Source organism: Hippocampus zosterae, chromosome 2, assembly GCF_025434085.1.
Source record: "Hippocampus zosterae strain Florida chromosome 2, ASM2543408v3, whole genome shotgun sequence".
Taxonomy (NCBI): Eukaryota; Metazoa; Chordata; class Actinopteri; order Syngnathiformes; family Syngnathidae; genus Hippocampus; species Hippocampus zosterae.
The window spans coordinates 16927112-16946580 of NC_067452.1; the positions used below are offsets into that span (position 1 = coordinate 16927112).

At 45.3% G+C, this 19469-nt stretch overlaps 2 protein-coding genes across 10 annotated transcripts in view; one reads left to right on the forward strand and one right to left on the reverse strand.

The window, feature by feature from the left end:
- The window catches only part of hspg2 (heparan sulfate proteoglycan 2), an 88995-nt gene that overhangs the window by 41641 nt on the left and 27885 nt on the right, over nucleotides 1–19469 (reverse strand). For 6 of the 7 annotated variants that reach the window (XM_052058498.1, XM_052058495.1, XM_052058496.1 and 3 more), the window contains exons 4-30: nucleotides 15574–15633; nucleotides 9863–9972; nucleotides 9704–9762; nucleotides 9321–9493; nucleotides 7789–7914; nucleotides 7460–7654; nucleotides 7268–7387; nucleotides 6688–6819; nucleotides 6239–6383; nucleotides 5405–5562; nucleotides 5173–5313; nucleotides 4879–5042; nucleotides 4559–4738; nucleotides 4257–4453; nucleotides 3701–3848; nucleotides 3447–3574; nucleotides 3212–3298; nucleotides 3071–3129; nucleotides 2860–2918; nucleotides 2501–2641; nucleotides 2168–2341; nucleotides 1668–1847; nucleotides 1464–1582; nucleotides 1264–1375; nucleotides 982–1095; nucleotides 628–755; nucleotides 393–476 (exon numbers count right to left, since the gene is read on the reverse strand). In XM_052058498.1, the coding sequence (XP_051914458.1) occupies nucleotides 393–476; nucleotides 628–755; nucleotides 982–1095; nucleotides 1264–1375; nucleotides 1464–1582; nucleotides 1668–1847; nucleotides 2168–2341; nucleotides 2501–2641; nucleotides 2860–2918; nucleotides 3071–3129; nucleotides 3212–3298; nucleotides 3447–3574; nucleotides 3701–3848; nucleotides 4257–4453; nucleotides 4559–4738; nucleotides 4879–5042; nucleotides 5173–5313; nucleotides 5405–5562; nucleotides 6239–6383; nucleotides 6688–6819; nucleotides 7268–7387; nucleotides 7460–7654; nucleotides 7789–7914; nucleotides 9321–9493; nucleotides 9704–9762; nucleotides 9863–9972; nucleotides 15574–15633 (3493 nt within the window). The remainder of the gene's footprint in view (nucleotides 1–392; nucleotides 477–627; nucleotides 756–981; nucleotides 1096–1263; nucleotides 1376–1463; nucleotides 1583–1667; nucleotides 1848–2167; nucleotides 2342–2500; nucleotides 2642–2859; nucleotides 2919–3070; nucleotides 3130–3211; nucleotides 3299–3446; nucleotides 3575–3700; nucleotides 3849–4256; nucleotides 4454–4558; nucleotides 4739–4878; nucleotides 5043–5172; nucleotides 5314–5404; nucleotides 5563–6238; nucleotides 6384–6687; nucleotides 6820–7267; nucleotides 7388–7459; nucleotides 7655–7788; nucleotides 7915–9320; nucleotides 9494–9703; nucleotides 9763–9862; nucleotides 9973–15573; nucleotides 15634–19469) is intronic. The other variant, XM_052058494.1, reaches the window with a different exon arrangement.
- mul1b (mitochondrial E3 ubiquitin protein ligase 1b) overlaps nucleotides 1–19469 on the forward strand; it is a 141438-nt gene that overhangs the window by 33828 nt on the left and 88141 nt on the right. The window lies entirely within an intron of this gene.

Consider the following 19469-nt stretch of genomic DNA (forward strand, 5'->3'; position numbering starts at 1 on the left):
TCAGAAAATATATTTACCATTAATAAGTATTACTTTTCTGACAAAGAAAATGAAATTGGGTAATTTTCCCCGGCACCCCCGATGACCTCTCACAGCACGCTTGTGTGCCACGGCACCCTGGTTGGGAATCACTGGAATAGAGAATTCAAAGATAACCGATTCCTGTACCACAACCGTGCAATGTCCAGTATTGGAAAAAGACATGGCTAAAGTACAGCACCGACATGCGTACATCCCTTTCCAACAACTAGAGGCAACGAAAGCTAGTGCCAGCCCCGCTTAACTTTGCTGCCGGTCCACCCGGTAAACTTAAACCCATAGCAGTGTCAAAATGAGCCTGAGAAGAAGATGTAGGGAGAAAGTACAGCAGATGGAGGCAGGGCGGGGTGTACCTCTCACAGCGTCGGCCAGTGTATCCAGGTGGACAACTGCACGTTGGCTGACCATCAGAGTCCAAATAACAGGTTGAGGAGAATCTGTTAACAGTGAACAGTGTTTGAAGTAAGGAGTTTGTTCGACCTCGTCGACGTGAACATAATGGAGAGGTTGTCAGTGTTTCCGCATTATTGCAGAAATAGTACCAAAACCGACCCTCCTCAAAACAATTAAAAAAGACGATAAACTCACTGGTTGTTGGATGCTGTTCCAGGACAAGGGCAAGGCTGGCAGGCCTGGGCAGCTCCAGCTGCTGGGTTTCCATAGTAACCAGTCTGACACCGTTCACACCTTGGCCCGTCAGTGTTGTGTTGACATTGCTATCAGCAACGGACAGACAGACAGACAGACACACACACACACACACACACACACACACACACACACACAAAGCGGTGAGATTCACTCAAAGGTTTATACAGTGTACACAGAGCTTGTTTTCACGTGTTGAGCTCTGGCAAGAAACCCTTATCGCATTCCTGCACAGAGATGAAAGAAGTCAACAGTGAAATATAATTAGAGACGGAAGAGGAACATAAAACCTACAAGACACCTGCCCGTCTCCGGGTCACAGCCGCTGGCGTACCCGTTGCAGTCACACCTCTCACAAGTGCCCAGGTAAAGACCAGAGCCGGTCCGCGTGTAGCCTTCTTCACATTCCTGTAAAACCGAGGCAGAACACCCAAGGTCAGCAAAGCGCTCAACAGAGGGGAATCTTTGTTTTGTGAAGCAGTCAATTGGAGTAAGTCTCAACAACTGCAATCGGGAAAAAAAACCCCAGATTAATTCAGCAGACCAGCGTGATTGGTTGAAATGAGCCTTGTGTACCTGGCAAGACGGTCCTCTGTATCCTTGAGGGCATGCACACTCTTCCACCTCAAGGGCACGTTGGTTTCCAGTTGAGTGCGGAACAGCAATATCCATTTTGATGTCTGATATACTGTGAGAGGCAATTTTACATTCGTTTTGACCATCTTTCATTTTATTCTCCCTGAATTTGTTCAAATAGAAAAGTCCCTGAAATGTACCTGCTCTCTGCCATGTTGTCAGCGTAGGTGGCCCTAATAAGCAAGGCACTCACATCAGCCAGAGCCATAAGGAGGTGTTCCCGTGTGCACGGTTGCCCGTCAGCACGACGCCATGCAGACTGCCAGGACGGAAACGGAAAAGTTCAGCCTACTTTGGATTTGTGGGTGAAGACATAGCGATGTACTTGCAAGAATGATACAAACCTCTCTGAACGTCACAGTGACTGTTTGTGGCACACGTGGTAGGGGCTTGGTAGGGGAGTAGTGTTCCAGAGAGATGCCATTGCCCTGGAGAACCACATCTGGCTGACCGTCAATCACCAGGGAACGCTGGAGTGACTCAAAACGCACTGTGTAGCGCAGCTCCCCACCATAGGCTGTCACCTGGTAACAACATTGAGAAAAGAAAAGCTCACAATATTTGTTCTCTGACAAATCGGTATACTCTTGCGCACGAGGCGTACACTTGCCTCATCCCAATTTCTTGGGGGTAAGTGGAAAGGGAGTGAGAAGATTTTTGTTGGGCTTCACTGTGAAATTAAAGTTCAAAGGACCTCCGCTGTACGGGCAGGTCCAGTCATTTTCACTCGAATGTGTTGAGACATGACTCAGGGCGACAGAACGCTGAGGACTGAATGAAACGCCTGACTGATCTTTTCCCTGCCCTTACATGCTTTCGACCGTACCTTGTTGATTTATCTCACCTTATCTCCTCTGAAACTCTCAGGCACGACCCAGTAGTAGATGTCGTTGGGGATGCTGGAAAAGGAGCGGTAGACAACTTCTGAGGGACCCCTCTGAGAGATACCCTCGCTGATAGTTCGAGTGTTGCCGCTGTTGGTGAGCGTAAACAGCTGCCCGTTCACTCCTCCTCGCACCTGGAAGCACAGGTTAACGAAGACGGTCGCTTTGAACACTCACGGCTCACCACAAATGTCGCTTTCACACCACTCCATTTAGCGCCTGCAACATTTGCTGATACAGCACGTCTGTGTGAAAATATGTTTCCCTCCCTTGGCTAATCGGATCTACTACACCTGCTCTCGACTCCAAGTGGAGCTGGCACACTGTTTGGTGATGCCCATGCAGAAACAACGCAGACAGCCCTCGGGGTTGTTTTCTGTTAGATGGAAGAAGCCTGCCTTGCACTCATCACATTGAGCGCCTGCCACGTAGTTCTGGGGGGGAAAAAAAATCAGAGGCACATGCCAGGCTCAGGCTCATTCCTTAAATAAAGATGGCTATACTAAGGGAAGTCAGATTCAGAAACAGAGAAAGAATGACATAGGTAACAATAGGTTTGCGTCTCCTCTGTAGTGTTTCGCACGGCACTTAATCACTTAAGATAAGATAAAATAAAGGATATCTTATCTTATCTTAATCACGCAATGTGTACCTTGCAGCTGCATGGCCTGCTATTCGAGCTGATGGTTCCTCTGTTATCACACTTGGTTTCTGCAGGAGGGGGAAGACAAAGACATATGGAGTGGAAAGTTCACCTGGCAAAGGTCCAAAAGCACAGCATACCTGCGCCATGATCACATTCTTCTGCCAACTCTACCACAAGGGCAACCAAAACTCGAGAAACTTGACTAAAATGTACTCACGGTGAGGAACACATTTTCCATTTGGCAGGAGGGGATTGCCCTGGTAGCCAGCAGCGCATCTGAAAAAAATGGTGGGAGAAGTGACAGATATGCCATTTGCCAGTCGACAGTAATTTACAATCAAATATTTCATTCTCTCACTTTTCACAGCGTCTTCCCGTGTAGCCGGGCTTGCACGCGTCACATGTTGGTTGTTGGTCAGAGTCAAGGAAGCAGGTGTCAGAGAACCTGCGGTGACAAACAACGAGACGTAGGTAACCATTTACGGCGGTGGGTTAATAAGTGGCGTGTGGAATGAATGAACCATTGTTCAAACATCTGAATTTGCAGTTTTTGAAGGGGGGGTGGGGGGGGACAAATTCTCAAAAGACTTTACCGGCGAGAGGTTTCATAGTATGGACAAGGGCAAGGCTTGCAGTCGTCGGCTCGGCCTCGTCTTGCGTCACCAAAGTAACCAAGGCGACACTTGCCACACTGCGGGCCTTCTGTGTTGTGCTGGCAGCTCTGCAGTAGAAAAGACAGTGACAAAAATCTTCTTATCAATTGCGATAAGGAAAGGGAAAAAGTTGGGAGTTGATCTTGTTCAATAACATCAAGAGTCATCGGTAGGCCAAGAGTATTCGTGTTTACCAGACAGTGCCCACTGATTGGATCGCAGGCGCTGGCATGTCCATTACAGTTGCAACCGGCGCAGGTGCCCAGATAGGAGCCACCGGGGACACGCTCAAAACCAGAGGAGCACAGTTCACAGGACAGGCCCGTGTATCCAGGCGGACATCTGGGAACCGGAAATGTCATCATCATTAAGTCTTGTGACATGTCGACGGACGTCACTTAGCAATGATCGATACTGTAGACACAGCTGAAATAACAGCAAGAAACACTGCCTCCTCAAAGTTTTAAAGACCTTCACTTTGGGATGTCAAAACTTGACGCAAAGAATAACACGCCCAGAAATGAGTTTGTGGAGCCCGTCGGATGACTTTGATTATAGTCCCGAGCAATGGATCTTTTAAGAATCTGCGATTGTACCCCTCAATCAAAGCAACTGACTGGACTTCACACCGATCTGATCGGCCGCTTATTTTGTGATCGGCCTTAATTCACTGACGTGATCTGCGAAAAAAGACATTCTGGCTGCAGTGTGAATACTTGCTTTGCCGACGTGCCGGTGTGTTTCCCTCACCTGCACTCTTCAACCTCCTTAGCGTGACCCTTCGTACTAAACTCCACAGTGGTGGTATCCATAACGATATCACTGAGGGCCACGCTGACCATGTGGTTGTCGTAGATGGTGCGGATGCTGATGCTGTCCAAGTCAGCCAGTGTCATCATGAGTTCCTCCCGGCTTACTTGCCGTCCGCTGGAGTGTTGCCAGTTCTCCTTCACGAGCATTCACCATCATCACATTGATTCATCGGGCCTTATCATAGTTACACAGATGATTTTGTATCCATATTGCGCATGCAGCATTCCTTCTGTACTTACTTCGGTGAATTTGATTTCTCGCTGGTTGACCACGCCGGCAGGGGTGGCACCCCCCCTGCGGTATATGAGCCTGCGCCCATTTCCAACAAGTATTACATCCGGCTTCTCCACAGGTTCAGACAAACCACGGGCCAATATGAAGCGTACTTTGTACTTCAGCGATCCGCCATAGGAATCAATCTATAGAGCATCGGTGATTATCATACAAATATATGCACCCCTCCAAACGAATGGGAAGAGTCAGGCCTGTTACTTTCTGAGACAATGTTTTCAGCAAAGTGTACGTACGGAAAGAAAATTAGTTTTTGGACAAGGGATACCTTGTTGCCAAGAAACTGGCGAGGCAAGGTCCAGAAAGAGTCCAGGTTGAGAAAGCGACGTGACAAATCGACGAGCTGGAACTCTTCCATATCGGGGTTGATGAGTAGCTGAGTGGAAGAAAGAGGGGGAGTGCCTGGCCTGGATGGGTAGCTGACATTCACACCTGAGGGTCACAAAAGCGACATATTCATTGTCTCCCGCCTTTCTGCCCTATGCCTTCGGATGAGGTGAACATTTCTGGATTTCACTTGCAAATTTGATGTGAGCATACTCTCAATTCATTTCATCACTACCTTTAAAATCGTCCTCCTCTGTGAACCGCAGACTGATCTGATTGCGGAAGCGTGCGGTGCTCTTGCAATTCTTGGTGATTCCAGCACAGAAGCAAGGAACACAACGGCCCCCCACACTAAAGTTATCGTCTGGACAGTCGCCTGGCAAGGTCGGGATAGTAGATTTCCAAAGGTGAATTAAAATTCCACTGTGGCTTGCAATGATAACCGTCGTGCTTATGCTTAAAAGTACCTGGGTTGGGATTGGATGTAAGCGTTAGCACTCCATCCGGAATACCAAACACCAGACCTTTGGCGTTGATGGCCTCGCACGTGTAGGCCCCCTGATCGGCTTCCTTCACGTCACGGATGGTGAGCGTGCCGCGACCGTTCTCACTGGTCATGGAGATTCTGGGATGACATGCATCCAAAAGATTATTATTCATCCATATTGTACAAAATTCCTCATGGAACATTCTCACAGTGATCACGTAAGACCACAAAAGCACGTTTAAAATTGGTTAACAGGCACTTGTGAAAGACTTCTGACAATTGTGAACAAAATGTACTAACATTGTAAAATGCTACTTTTTTTCGCATGCTTTGAACCCCTTGGTTTGAACAATAAAGCAGTTACTTGATTCATTTTTACAAGCTAACAAGCTTCTCGCCACCCAAATTTTCACCCATCCTCGGTTGTGCACGTTCATAGGCGCTGCATAATAATACGAGTATCGAGAGTGTAATCTCTCTGTGTAAATATCCAATGTTAAAGTGTGGACAGCTGTGGTTTATAGTCAGGTGTGGCCTATATATGTACAAAATACTTTTTTCCTTTAAATTTATCGGGTGCTGTTTACATCCATCCAGGTGTATTCAATAGTCGAGTAATGACGGTAATCTTAGTAAGATTTGTTGACAAGTGACTGGTTGAGGTCTGACTCGAAAGGAAATGATGTTGAATGTTCATCGTCAGTCCTAACTGACATCTGTAGCCGGGAATAGCACGGAATGCCTTCACAAAACCAAATCATCCTGAAATGTAAATGTAACCTAAAATGTAAGGGATGGCTTTCAAAAAACCCACCTGCCGCTGATCGGAACATGTCCCCAGTTCAGCCTCCAGGTGATGATGGGTGTTGGCACTCCAACAGCCTGACAGGTAAATGTCACAGTGGCCCCCCGGGAAACTTCGATGGATTCTTCTGGTGGGCTTGTCACAGACGGAGGAGCTGTTGAATGGAAATGAAAAAAGAAAAAAATGCTTCTTTAATTCACCCACAAAGGCTGCTTGGAATTCGGTGATGCGGTGAGACCCGTAGATGCAAAACAATTCAGCTTCAGTTTGGCGGAAAGGATGTTTCACAAAACACTTTAGTGTGTGAGCTGACCCATGCGTAAAGAGCATGTGGTTAACAGAGAATTAGTCATAGTGTACAAAGGAGCTCAGAGCCGGATCGGAAAATGAAGCAAAGCAGGAGTGCGGAATGTAGAGTGTGAAATACACAAGTGGGGTCAAGTGCGCTTGGTACTTACTGCAGCCATATTCATCGGAACGGTCGGGACAGTCCGGCTCTTCGTCACACTGGTAACTCGCTGGGATGCAAGTGCGGTCGCTGAGGCATTCAAACTGCTCAGGGGCACACCTGTCATCTGGACCCTTGGTGGCTGTGTGATATTGGGATGGACATTACCGTCAGATGTATGAACAGACTTTGCTAATCCTAACAGTTGCAACACTTCAGAGTGGGCGGTCACGGAAGTCCTGGGGGGACTGTTTGAAATCGGAAAAACTGCAGGAGTTGGGAATTCCCGTGGCAAACTTTTTTTCTGGAGTTTTTGAGGTGTTCCACTCAGTTCAAGTGCATCACCAATGGAGGGATTTGACCATCGAATTTTGGCCCAAGAAGCAATTTAAAACCGAAATGTATGTATGCTCATCGATTTGTTAAAATGCGTTCCATGTTTTGATTCAATAAATCTGTGTATGCAAACGAATTTGGTTTGTGACATTCGGATGCAAGTTCTCTCTCGAGACGCATATGAATAACGTTTTCCATTCATGATCGCATCACCCTGAATGCACGTCTGAACAGAGCCATCGATGGAGACTCACGGCAGTCCAGCTCATCCGAGTTATCATCGCAGTCATTGTCTCCATCGCAACGCCAGAGCTTGAGGGCGCAGCGACCGTTTTTACACTTAAACTCATTTGGTTCACACGGCGACGGCGTTCCTGTCAACACAAGCGGATACGTGCCAACACTGCTGTCAGGCGTGCTTGTACGTACGCGTTTGTATGACTTACCGCATTGGAACTCGTCACTTCCGTCCAAGCAGTCTGTCTCCCCGTCGCAGATGTAGTCACGCGGGATGCACTCTCCACTCTGGCATTTTGCTTGATCCGCTCGACAGAATCCTGGAATGACGGGTGGCTGTGGGGGTTTAACGACGGCGATCGTGGTGGCTGGGGCGGGAGTGGTTGCAACAGGTCTTCTTAGATCTGCAACAGATCTCCATTTTAACTTGGCAACCTTGGATGTTTCACAGTGCATCACGCTTTGCGGATCATCCCCCGCACGCTGCGGCTGACCACGTTCTAATCTACAGCCGGCAGGTCATGCCGAAGCAACTCACCACAATCGTTCTCATCACTCATATCACGGCAATCTGGTCGATTGTCACACAGGTATTCCAACAGGATACAAGTGCCGTCGCCACACCTGTGCTCATCGGGCATGCACGGTCTGATGCCAGGGATTACTGAGGAAAATGCGGGGAGGGAGGAGGAGGGATGTGGTGACGTGTTTTCAGCACAGGACAACCAATGCACTACATGACAACTCAGGACAAATAAAGCAGCAAAAAGTTCACGGCAACACAATCAGTCGATTTTGACTTTAGGAGGATATGCCAGACTTGCCCAGAGGGCAATGCCTTTGTTTATTGGCTCTCAACCCCACACGTATAAAATATACGGATGCTCTGCCGGTGGTGTTTGTCAGACTCAGGATTTCTGAAAGGTTTCTTAGTTCGGTTAATTACAGCCACCTCGTGGGCTCCCCTCTTAGATAAATACTGTGGGTAGATGTCGATAAGATAGACACCTTCGATTCGGAGAGACTGACAGAATACTCACAAAAAAGACGCTCTTGGGTGCAATTTCTGAATTCACACATAATATGCACTTCACTGTAACTTTATCATTAATTGGACCTTCTCTATACTTTTGAATGTTGTTCTCTAACAAGGAGCTTCAACGGCGACATGCACAAGTGGCGATTGATCCAAGAGCTGACCAAGAACGTCCACTTCTGCAAGTCTCTCCCTGCATCTTTCTTGCAAACTGCTGATGACATTTTGTGGCACTCTAAGCTCAGTGGCCAATTGCCGCGGAGAACGTGCCATTTGAAGCCTGGCAGTGACATAGTGCTGTTGATCAATTGCCGTCTTGGCCTCATGTCAAAATGTAAACAGCATGATTGAAAATCATTCCTCATTGAACCAGAAAATGCAGTGGCATATTCATGGGTCAAATAGCTGTTCTGAATTTTGACATTTAGCTCTTTGTTAGAGAAAAGTAATTGTACACAAAAAGAACAAACAAACAGCACTGCAACACCGGAGAGTTGTAAATGTGCACTGAAAAGTTTAAAGAAGGTCAGATTCAGTTCACCTGTAAAGGCGAGAGTGCATTTGAGGTTCCTGGAATGTAGCCCTAAAGCTGAATATCCCTGGCTTTTTCAAATTAATGTTGGTCAGTAGCTCAATAAATTGACAGTTTGTTTAATCAAAGTCATGCCATGCGTTGGATGTTCGGATTGTTCTTTCACGTTTGTTTCTTTCGTTTACTGTGCATTTTTATTTTACAGTCGTGCTCCATGCAAAACATTCTTTGATAGATGCACTCGCACATTGTCATCAAAGCTTCTTACTAAAGCCACTACACACAGCCATCCTACTGCTGCTACAGCACGCTCGGCTCTTTCGCCATGCAACGCTACTTAGCGCAGTACGAACCTGGCACTGCTATAGGTTCCACTGAGGGCAGAGGTTCAACTAGAAACCAAATGAAAATATTTAGCAGCCCTGCCCTACCGCTGTGGTGGACCTTATAACAGACTCGAACCACTTGACGGCATCCAGTAACTCCTGCATGCGGTCCTTACCTTCCCCAAGCTCTCTGAACTGAAAGCCCTCCACTGATGTAACATAGGAGGCAATGGCTCCATTCTGGACCACGCTGTAGAGCACGCTGCGGATCTGCTCACTGTTGCTGTTGTAGTCCGAGCCCACGTCCAGTTCCACAAATACATCGACGCCATCCTGTCTAACTAGCTTCCTGGAAGAGCGAGAAAGGTCTGGTGAGACGACGTCGTGCTGTATGTGATGGGCTACTGCCATTGGCGCAGGAAAGCCAAGGATTCCTGTGAACGGTTGTAAGGTTTTATGAATGGCAGACCCACACCAAAGTCACTAGTCTCCAGCACACAGCTGCAGGGACTCCACTTAAGGTGCCCCAGAACCTGATTTAAAGCACTCGAATGCGTACTTAATGAGGACCACGCTGACTGTCTGGACACCTGGAATCCTGTTGTACTCTGACTCCAACTGTGGAGGGAAAAAAATAATACAAACATAAAAAGCAACGTTTTGAATAACGTAAATGTGCCTTCAAAGGAAGCACAATTCATAAATAACGAAGGCGTACCGTGTCTACCACAGCTTCGGAGATCTCACTAAAGGCTGATGAGAAGATGTCCTCCAGCTCTGGGCTGTAGACGATGGAATCGGTGAAGTTGACAAGAGCTCTGTAATAAACTAGATTCAGAGAGTATGAATAAGAATCTGTCAACTGAGCCCATGATTGCTGTCCAACAGTAGGCAGGCTTCTCTAACAACATTTGGATCTTATTAGCATCATTCCATGCTACTGTAAGTGCAAAAGCCCGCTCAAGTTAATATGATAGTGGATGTTTCTCTTCAGAAAGCTTTTGGTGACATTGAAGTGCACAAAACCGATGGGCCTGTCTGAGGCTTAAAAGACAACCACTTTGCAGTTATGGGATTGATTTTCATATCTCAATTTTGGTTGGGTTTTCAGTTGAACCGCTGGCTGCCGTATTCCTGACACATGGGGCGCATGCGCATCCCAGATGTGTCCTTAACATGCCTTCCTCTTTGTCAACATCTAGTGTGTGATGTGTAGACGGTCCCGGCATCCAGATGAATAGGCAAAAATACCTAAAGGCAACTCAGTAAACATTTGGCCAAAAAGAACACACGTAACAGTAACGGTAACGGTGTGCTTTCTACTAAGACAGTAATTCATTATGCAATATTGAAATCGCACCACAAAGGGCAAAGTCAGCTACATTACTGTACAGTATGTGAAATGGCCAACCCATGAATCTAAAATGGTTCAGGGCCACAGGTTGCCCTTGCCTCATATTGCTGGCAGCGCTGTGTTCAGAAGTTTCTGCCAGGCTCGCTTGGGCTGCCATCGGGCTTTGGGAAGGAAGTCAATATTTGACCTCTCTTTCTTGCAGCACCATGCTACTTGCCATTCACAAAGCAAAGGGTAGTGTTTGGAGTGCTGCCTATTTAGAGGCCCGCAGAGACTCTGACTTTTGCTCTACTGCCCCACCTTCGGCTGGCTCCCTTGTTCACAGGGTATTGTCAGATAGGAAAAGGTCTTGTTTAACTGAGAGTCAATTGAGTAGTCCCAATAAAAGCACACCGAAAAGGGAACACCGCATGGCCTACCACAGGAGTCGTTGAAGCAGTGCTATACAGCAGTCAGTGAATCATTTCTGTATTTATCCATCAAGGTCTGATTTGGTGCTGCTACAAAGAACAGTTGGTACCCACTATCCACTCTTGTGCACTTGCACTCTGCAAGAACTAAGACAAGGGCAGAGCAAAATTCTTTTGGACTCCTCCAACACCTGGCAGCACCTTTGCAAAGTCCTTCCCGCACTCTCAATCAAAGCACACCAAAACCAGCTGACCATCCAGGAGCTCCTTTTACCTTGCCATTAACTTCTTAAACAGCTCACTCATGCTTTATGTTCACAGTGAAGCATAAACAGCTTGTTCAGCTCGGATATGCAATCGTTACTGCATTCATTACTTTCGCACTGTCACTCTGCATCATTTATAGAGTTTGACGAAAAAGAGATTTTTAGGGTCGGTGCTGATACCGATAGCGAGGGCTAACAAATCGATGGCATCCAATATATGGGCTGACATATAGTATGAATTGATCTTCATCAATATGAATGGGATGTATAACGTAATGTACATGAACACACATTATTTTATTTCGCACTCGTAAATTAATAAACGGAACTTTAATTCATGACACTGTCAACATAAGCAATGAGAACGGCAGAAGCTGTACAATCGTCTTCTAAATTAGATAATGGTGGACATGGGGTTGAATAAATTGAATAATTTGTAAAAATATTTGATTCGTCCACAAAGATCATTTATGTCTCTGATGATATAGTGGGACACTCGCCCGGCTTGAGAGCGGGCAGCGTGGGATTGGTACCCACTCAGTGACGGTGTGGATGCGTGTGGGTTGTGAATGGTTGTTTGTATCTAAATGTGCCCTGTGAGTGACTGGCGATTAGCTCAGGGTGTAATCCGCCTTACGCCCAAAGTTTAGCTGGGATTGGCTCTAGCACACCCGCGACCATGTTCAGTATAAGTGGTGTTGAAAATAGACGGATGGATGGATGATTGGGCAAAAGATCTTTTACACAACTTTACAACACTCTATAATAGTTTTATATTAGGCAACTGTGGAAATGGCAATTGACAATTGGATATACGTAATACGTTCTCAACAACTTGCCTGAAAAAAAAATACAATACAGTAACCTCCTTGACTTGCCCTAACAATGTGTTTCCGCGAGGAGGGAATTGGCACGAGGCACCAAAGTCGAGTGTTAAATGTTTAACGAAGCGTGCAACGGGGTTGGGGGTGGGGGGGCTGGTGAACTCGGGCAGCATGCTGCACAGACACTGGGCGGCAAAATCTCTGAGCTCCAAAAAACTTCAGTTACGGATTAGCCAATGGTCAAGTCAAGTCAAGTCAACAGTATTTATAGAGCACTTTCAAACAGCCATCTCTGCATACAAAGTGCTGTACATGGAGCAATTGAACATGCACAATAAACATTAAGACAAATCGGTAATAAAGGCGGTAGAAAGCACCAAACAGTAAAACCAAGAACAAAACTAAGTAGTGCTGAGTCGAATGCCAAAGAATACAAGTGAGTTTTGAGGAGGGTTTTGAAGATGGGCAGCGAGGAGGCTTGCCGAATGTTCAGTGGGAGGTCATTCGAGAGAGAGGGACCGGCTCAGAGAGGTAAGGTGGCGCGAGGTTATTCAGAGATTTGAAAACAAAGAGGAGGATCTTGAAAATAACTCTAAAATGAATGGGGAGCCAGTGAAGGGATGCCAGAGTAGGAGTTATGTGCTCCCTCTTACGAATGGTGATTTATTGGTGTTTTGATAGAACCTGCAGATCGATTGTTTGTGCTCTACTCATTCACATATGCATCATCTGTTGTTGTTGATCAGAATAACTGCACTATTGCACACGTTATATTTCTTAATGACTCTTTGCACTTTGTCCATGTACATGACCAACATGAATGAATGTATTTTGCTCTAGTGTTGCTACAGAACTAGGGTGACTCCAGAACTGATAACTTCAAGCTTGAGTGCAGGCTGGCAGGGGGCCTGAGCTCTTGATGTGCACACTTTACTGTTGAACCGAAAGTGAATTATTGTTGAATTGCCTGAATGTGGAAACAGAAGACAGGCCACATCAAAGTTTCTCATCAAAGCGCTTCATTTGACCCACATCTAATCGCATCAATTGCGTGGGCATTCACCGCCAGGTCAGCTCCTGCTTACTCTGCGGTTGCGGCGTTCATGCTATGGCCAAGCGATTATGGGACTGCGAAAGCTTTTGATGACAAGCAAGACCAATTCTACTTTATGTCACTCACAAGTTCCAGTGGAGGAAATCCCCTTAAACAGCACTACTAAAAAGGATGATGAAATTGAGTTTTTGTGCAGGCGTGGAAAATATGGTCTACATTCTTGATTCAAAAATGTATTTGGCTATTAAACGTGCTCAGGCGAACTGTGGCTGCATTGTGCCTTGGGCCCCCGTCAGCACAGAGAAGCCTACACCAAAGACAAAGACTTGATTGAGCGATGAGGTTGGCCTGGCCTTTAAAGCCCAACCGCATTAGGCTTGACCTTCTACCCCCCAAGGCAGGATGGAAGGCAGCCTTACATTCAAAGTCATTTCTAAAATCTTTTCTTCCACACTTATTTTTTTCAACATTTCGTGGTAAAGAAAACAGTGCTTTGTTTTGTTGTGTTTTTCAGAAATGCACACAGCGGCCAATCCAGTGTCGAACACCTCACACCATAGATAGTTACATGATAGATATGTTCCAAAAATGTCTAACCGCCTATATGTATATAAATAGAACACATCATTAAAAAGAGATTTATGACATGAATAAAATCCATCATTAGATGTAACTTATTTTAGCGAACGGGTCATTTTAAGGATAAAGTCTCAATTCAATTTGTTGTGTTATGATCCCATATTGTCCAGCCATAGATAATCGAAAATGCCATTTAATATAAAAAACATTTTTAACAAAAAATCTGGTACCGCGACTTCTGGAATGCCGAAAAGAGTCTCATTTGAGGGGCTCGAAAACTACGCCCGCGTTTGGACTTCCGAAATGGAGCGATCCGCGTGTCGTCTGCAGTGTCACGTCACAGGTGGGTGTGATAGTATGTGTATTAATGTCTGCCTCAAATTACAGTAGAACAACTATATGTGGACCCTAGATCACACGACTGAAACTGTAAGGTAAGTTTAAATGGTGCGGTGTCCCGTTTATAGATTGAAATGGGGCGGAAATGAAGGAAATGTGTGTGTGTGCTGCACACCAGCCTCACCTTGTACGTTGAAAGTGTGAGAGCAGTTCACAATTGCTCACGAGCGCAGCTTCGAGTGAACATTTGTCCTATTTGTGTTTTGTAAACTATCCATCCATCCATTTTCTAATGCGCTTATCCTCACAAGGGTCGCGGGTGGGCTGGTGCTGATTCCAGCTGAACTGCTTACCAGCCGATCGCAGGGTACATACAGACAAACAACCATTCGCACTCACACTCACACCTAGGGACAACTTAGAGTGTTCCATTAACCTGCCACACACATTTTTGCAATGTGGGAAAAAACCAGAGTGCCCGGAGAAAGCCCACGCAAGCACGAGGATTACATGCAAACACCACACAGGAAGGCCGAAGCCGGAATCAAACCCTGCACCTCTGCACTGTGAAGCTGACGTGCTAATTTGGTAAACGAAACATGTTTTTTTTTAATGTGTAGTCATTTTATTTGTCTTTCGCAGAATAAGTGAGTTTCCATCCTGAATACTACAAAATGGCATGCAGGAAATGTAAAACTGACTGTTCTTTTCGGCTTCAATGTGTGCTATTGCACTGGTATGCTGTGTTCTCAACATATGGTATGAAAACAAAACTGGCCTTTAAATCATTGGTATTATTATTAGTGGTAGAACAAAATTATAATGCTGCGTGAATAAATGGGCTGTACAGTGGTATAGTGGTTTTCCTGTGTGATATCTTGTACCCGCTTGTGTGGATTTTTTCCACGGACTCACGGGCCAACCATGCAGTGCGCGACGCTGCGCACACCCTTTGTGCATGTGCCATAGTGTACACACGTAGATTGAAAGTGTAACTTTGTTCAAATAAATGAGCAGTTGCCCTCAGTGTAACACCTGCAATAAGATGAGATTTTGAAAGGAGATTGCATGACCAACATAATTAAGCTCCTTTGGTTACATCGTGTAGAAGTAAAGTTCCCTGAGTTCCCTGCTCGCTCCAGTGTTGTGGCAGAAACTAGTCAGTTCCCACCTACATACTAAGGAGTCATTTTTTAGTAGTTCACTGTGTTCTTTTATATTGCTCTACATTTGTTATAGAGAGAGAGAAATCTCAAGCAATTGACACTTGTCTCTTGGAAATGTCATGGGACAATATGAAACAGCTCTTTCATATGAACAGAAATCTAAGAAAGGGTTCTGGTGTTGACTGTCCACTACGACATGCAAATCCCACAACAGACGTTTGTGCTGTCATCCAGTTGTCAGCATGACTCTACAGAACATTCCCATCGTTTTTTTTTCCACTGTCGCTCAACACGATTGTGGCATGTTTTGAAGTTGAGTCTTGGAATGTTTTCTTAGCTTGCCTTTAGAGAAGTGCATAATCAAGCAGAGCAGATTGTAGCAAAGATTGTCTCAGGATATCACACAAAAAGGAGGAAATTACATCTGGAGGACTTACTGTAGGCTGGCTCGACTGCACTCTTTATGTTCACCACATAGGAAGAGTCCAACCGGTGCTCTATAGTAAGTAATGTTAGGTGAGAAGAAAAGGAGCAGGAAACACGAGGAGAAAAAGTGGCACATGGGACATGTTAGCCAAGCAAGGGCAGAGAGGTTAAAGCATTGGGAGAGTTAGACAGTGAATGATTGAATGTGCGAAGGAGGGGGGGGGGGGGGGGAGAACATTTTCATTAGAAGTAGTACAGTAGAAAGACACAGAGAAAAGTTTCATGGCTTCAGTACATGAAACACAATACTATAGAATTACTACACGTGTAAAATAACAAATCTGGCAGGCAAAAGTGTGTCAGTGACAAAAAGAAAAGTGCAACCTTTTGAGTACCTCATGGCTTTAGGATCGGCTATACGGTTAACAAAACACACAAGGAGCTTGCTTTGAGAGAGAGAAATGAGGACTTCAATACACAATTTTTTAGTATATATACCATGCCATCAATCCTTTCACCTTGACCTACAGGACAGCAAAAAATTTGATTTTTTTTAATTTGATTTTTTTAATGTGCGTTAAAATGTGTCTGAGGTGACTACAAACCTTTAGCGGTTTGACCTCAGTCTGTCACGTTCCGTATTTGACAGCAGGGGGCAGGCGTTCTTGCTTGCCGCCTGCACACCTGCCACCCATTTGTAGGGGATTGTACCTGCTATATTTAGGCGCTCCGGCAGTCAACTCACTGCCGGAGTATTCCACGCCGTGCCATTGCTATTGCCTATTCCTTCTCGGTTAAAACACTGCCTTAAAGACTATTGACAATTGTTGCGTTCCTAGATATCCTCTCGTGAGTGATCATAGTATTTTGCCTAAACTTTCTCCTTGCCGTTTTTTTCCGCAAGCCTTTTCTGTTGGATCGTTACAATTATTTCCTGGTGCTCTTTTTGACCAGCGTTTTCTGTTGTCCGTTTATACGGGGATTTTGTGTTGTAATAAATATCACTTTTGTGACAAAGTTCCTTTCTGTGTCTGCTATTTCGGTGATCCACTTATCTCCAGTTTGTTGCGCACGAAGCAATTACTCTGTCGCTTCGGGCACAACGTGACACAGTCAGCCCTTTCCAGTGAGACATGCCGGTCAAAAACCCAATTTATTTGCGCTGTGTCATGATTGTTTCAGGGGGACGGAGGATGCTGGGAGCCCAGTATGAGTTGATGAATGAATGAAATCTGGATGTGGAAGCAAATGGGGAAGTCTGGTGGCATTAAGCCATTAAGGACGTGAGGGCCAGAGGGCATCCCCTTTGAGAAGACAACTCTTTGGTCCAACAGAACAAAGAGGATATCCTACGAAGCAGAGAGACAAAGCGCCCAGTGTTCTTCACATTGGTGTTGTCTGAGACGCACCCGCACTGATACTGGGAGGAGCCGCTTCCTGTTTTGCCTCGCTACATGGAAATAATCGAGCCCCACTGCAAGCATCGCTTTGCAATAACATTAAGCCCAACTCGTACTGGCACCAGTGCCCGTGTCACTTGTGATTTATGGTGATTCATTTTCCACCACTTTGAATGAAGCTATAGCTTATGGCATGAAATGTCAGACTGCTGCAGAAGACAGCGTTATAAAAGGAATCTTTGTGCAAAAGTTTACTCTTCAAGTCCAACCCAAATTTTGTGTGAATCCACTCCATATAAACCGGAACTCACCTCACAATCAAGTGATTGTGGCGGATCCAGCTGTTTTCAAGTCCAAAGTAGCTTGGGTTACATTTGCACAGTACTATTTGGAAAAGAAATTGTGTCAAGTCCTACGTGCCTGCTTCGGTCTTCATCTGACTTTTAGCTGATAATGTTTACGGGGCTAAAAAAGTTTGTTCATGTCCAAATAACTAAGGGTTGAAGTCCAGCCAGGAAACATTTGACATGCCCTTCTCCATCTGAAATCTCTAATGCTCAGCCAAGCTAATTAAACCCGAAGGAGTATCCACTGCTTTCAAGGTTGAGGCTCTGCTCTGATCCTGGTCAGGATGGGGGGGGGGGGGGGTGGGGGGGTCCAGAGGGAAGGTCACGGCTTCACATGACTGTACTTGCATATTAGTCTCTGCCTTGCTTTTAGTCTTATTATGGTCACTGAGTCAGTCTTACCAATTCCTGGATCATATTCATGACAGAAATGAAGAAAACTTTACTCTACTTGCGGTGACAAGTAAAAGCCGTTGTGCAAAGGCGGGAATGTAACTCACATGGAGGAACAAAGCTACAAAATATTGTAATAAAAAGAAGTGACATATTCACCAGTGAAACGACCACAGTGAACGTGCAGACTTGAAAGTGAAGCGGAAACTCCCTTCAAGGTGTTCCTGATTTTGGGAAGGATAGGAATGACTCGAGATGATAATCGACCTTGACATTTGACAGCCAACAATTATTCAGGTCATCTTGGAATTGAAAGGAAACTTTTTGGACACATTTCTGTTGTTGCGAGACGGACACGCCTACACAACCAATCATGTTCTTCTTTTTCACGGCTGCCACTTGGAGGCATCATACCCGAGGGAGGAATTATGTTCCTGATATGCACACTCCAGTTCCTCGGCAGGAAACAACTGATCATCTGGGAGATTTACACAAATAAACGCTCTGAAATGGTGAAACTCAGAATGATCATATGTTGGATTCTAATTCACATAGAGGATCGGCTTTGTTGTTTTCACATTCAGACATTCAATCTGTTCTCTTCTCCAAGATCCTCGCATGATTGTTAAGGCAAAGGTTGTAACGATAAGCAATCAAAACTAATCCGCTCTGTACCATATACTGCCAGAGGAGAAAACCGGGCCGCGACGCGACGCAGTCTCTTTCAATGAAACGCGTAAACTCTGGCCTTAGGAGGAGCAGCGCAGGTCAGTTCTCCAAGGCAACACTTTGGTGTTTGGAACAATAGTGCTTCATCGTAGGCTTTAGTGCCATAATGTGATCCTTCTGCAGGAGTCGTCAACTTTAATGTCCAGCCTGAGTGCGTGTGACAAAACCAAACAACTGTTGTGCAAAGGGAGTGCAGCATTTTAATAGTGACACATGACATCTTCTGCGACCACAACCCAAACAAAATGATCGGATTATGATCTGCGATATTCGCGGTTTTTCCCTTCCTTTTGTCTTTTGCTTTTATGAGCCCCCTGAGGGCCCACAGAGACCAAACAGAGAGCTCGAAAATAACCACAGCTGCCAGCGCTCATCTCTCTGCATAATCACCCAGCAGGCATGGAGCAAACTCATTTTTCAACAACTCTAACTAGAAAACCGTCGCTGCCGACAGCATGATGTCTGCCACATGGAATCATTAGCCGTTCACTGTCCAAACCCACCCTTTCCCCAGCTTGACAGTTCGGCCTCAAATGCCAGTGTAAAAGTTGGTCCTGATTGGGAGCACACTATATAAAATTTATTGACAGTTGAAATGTAACTGGCAGAGATGGCAAAAATGTACTAATAAAAAAATTGTAATCATGAAAACAAGCATGTATTCATATTACAACAACCCTCGTATATTCAACATTTACTGTATCAACAAAATCAATCAGAATGGTAGTTCTGTTTGGTGATTATAAGAGATGAGTTGAAAAAAAAAGAACCTGAAAAGGGGTGAATGCCTGAGTACTTTTATTGAGTTCTGCCGTTTGAAAAAAACAAGGCAGAGCACTGACAGAAAACACGTTTTTTGTTTTGCAATTTTACATTGTTCCATTTAATCCCCGCAGATGGTTTGTATCCAAAGTGTGTTAATGAACTGTACAGCACTTTGTTACCATTGCTTAGTTCTTATTGGACTCAAGAAATAAATTTGGATTGGATGGATTGTATTTCTTTTGAGGAGGCGTGGGGGACAACAGTGAGAAAGAC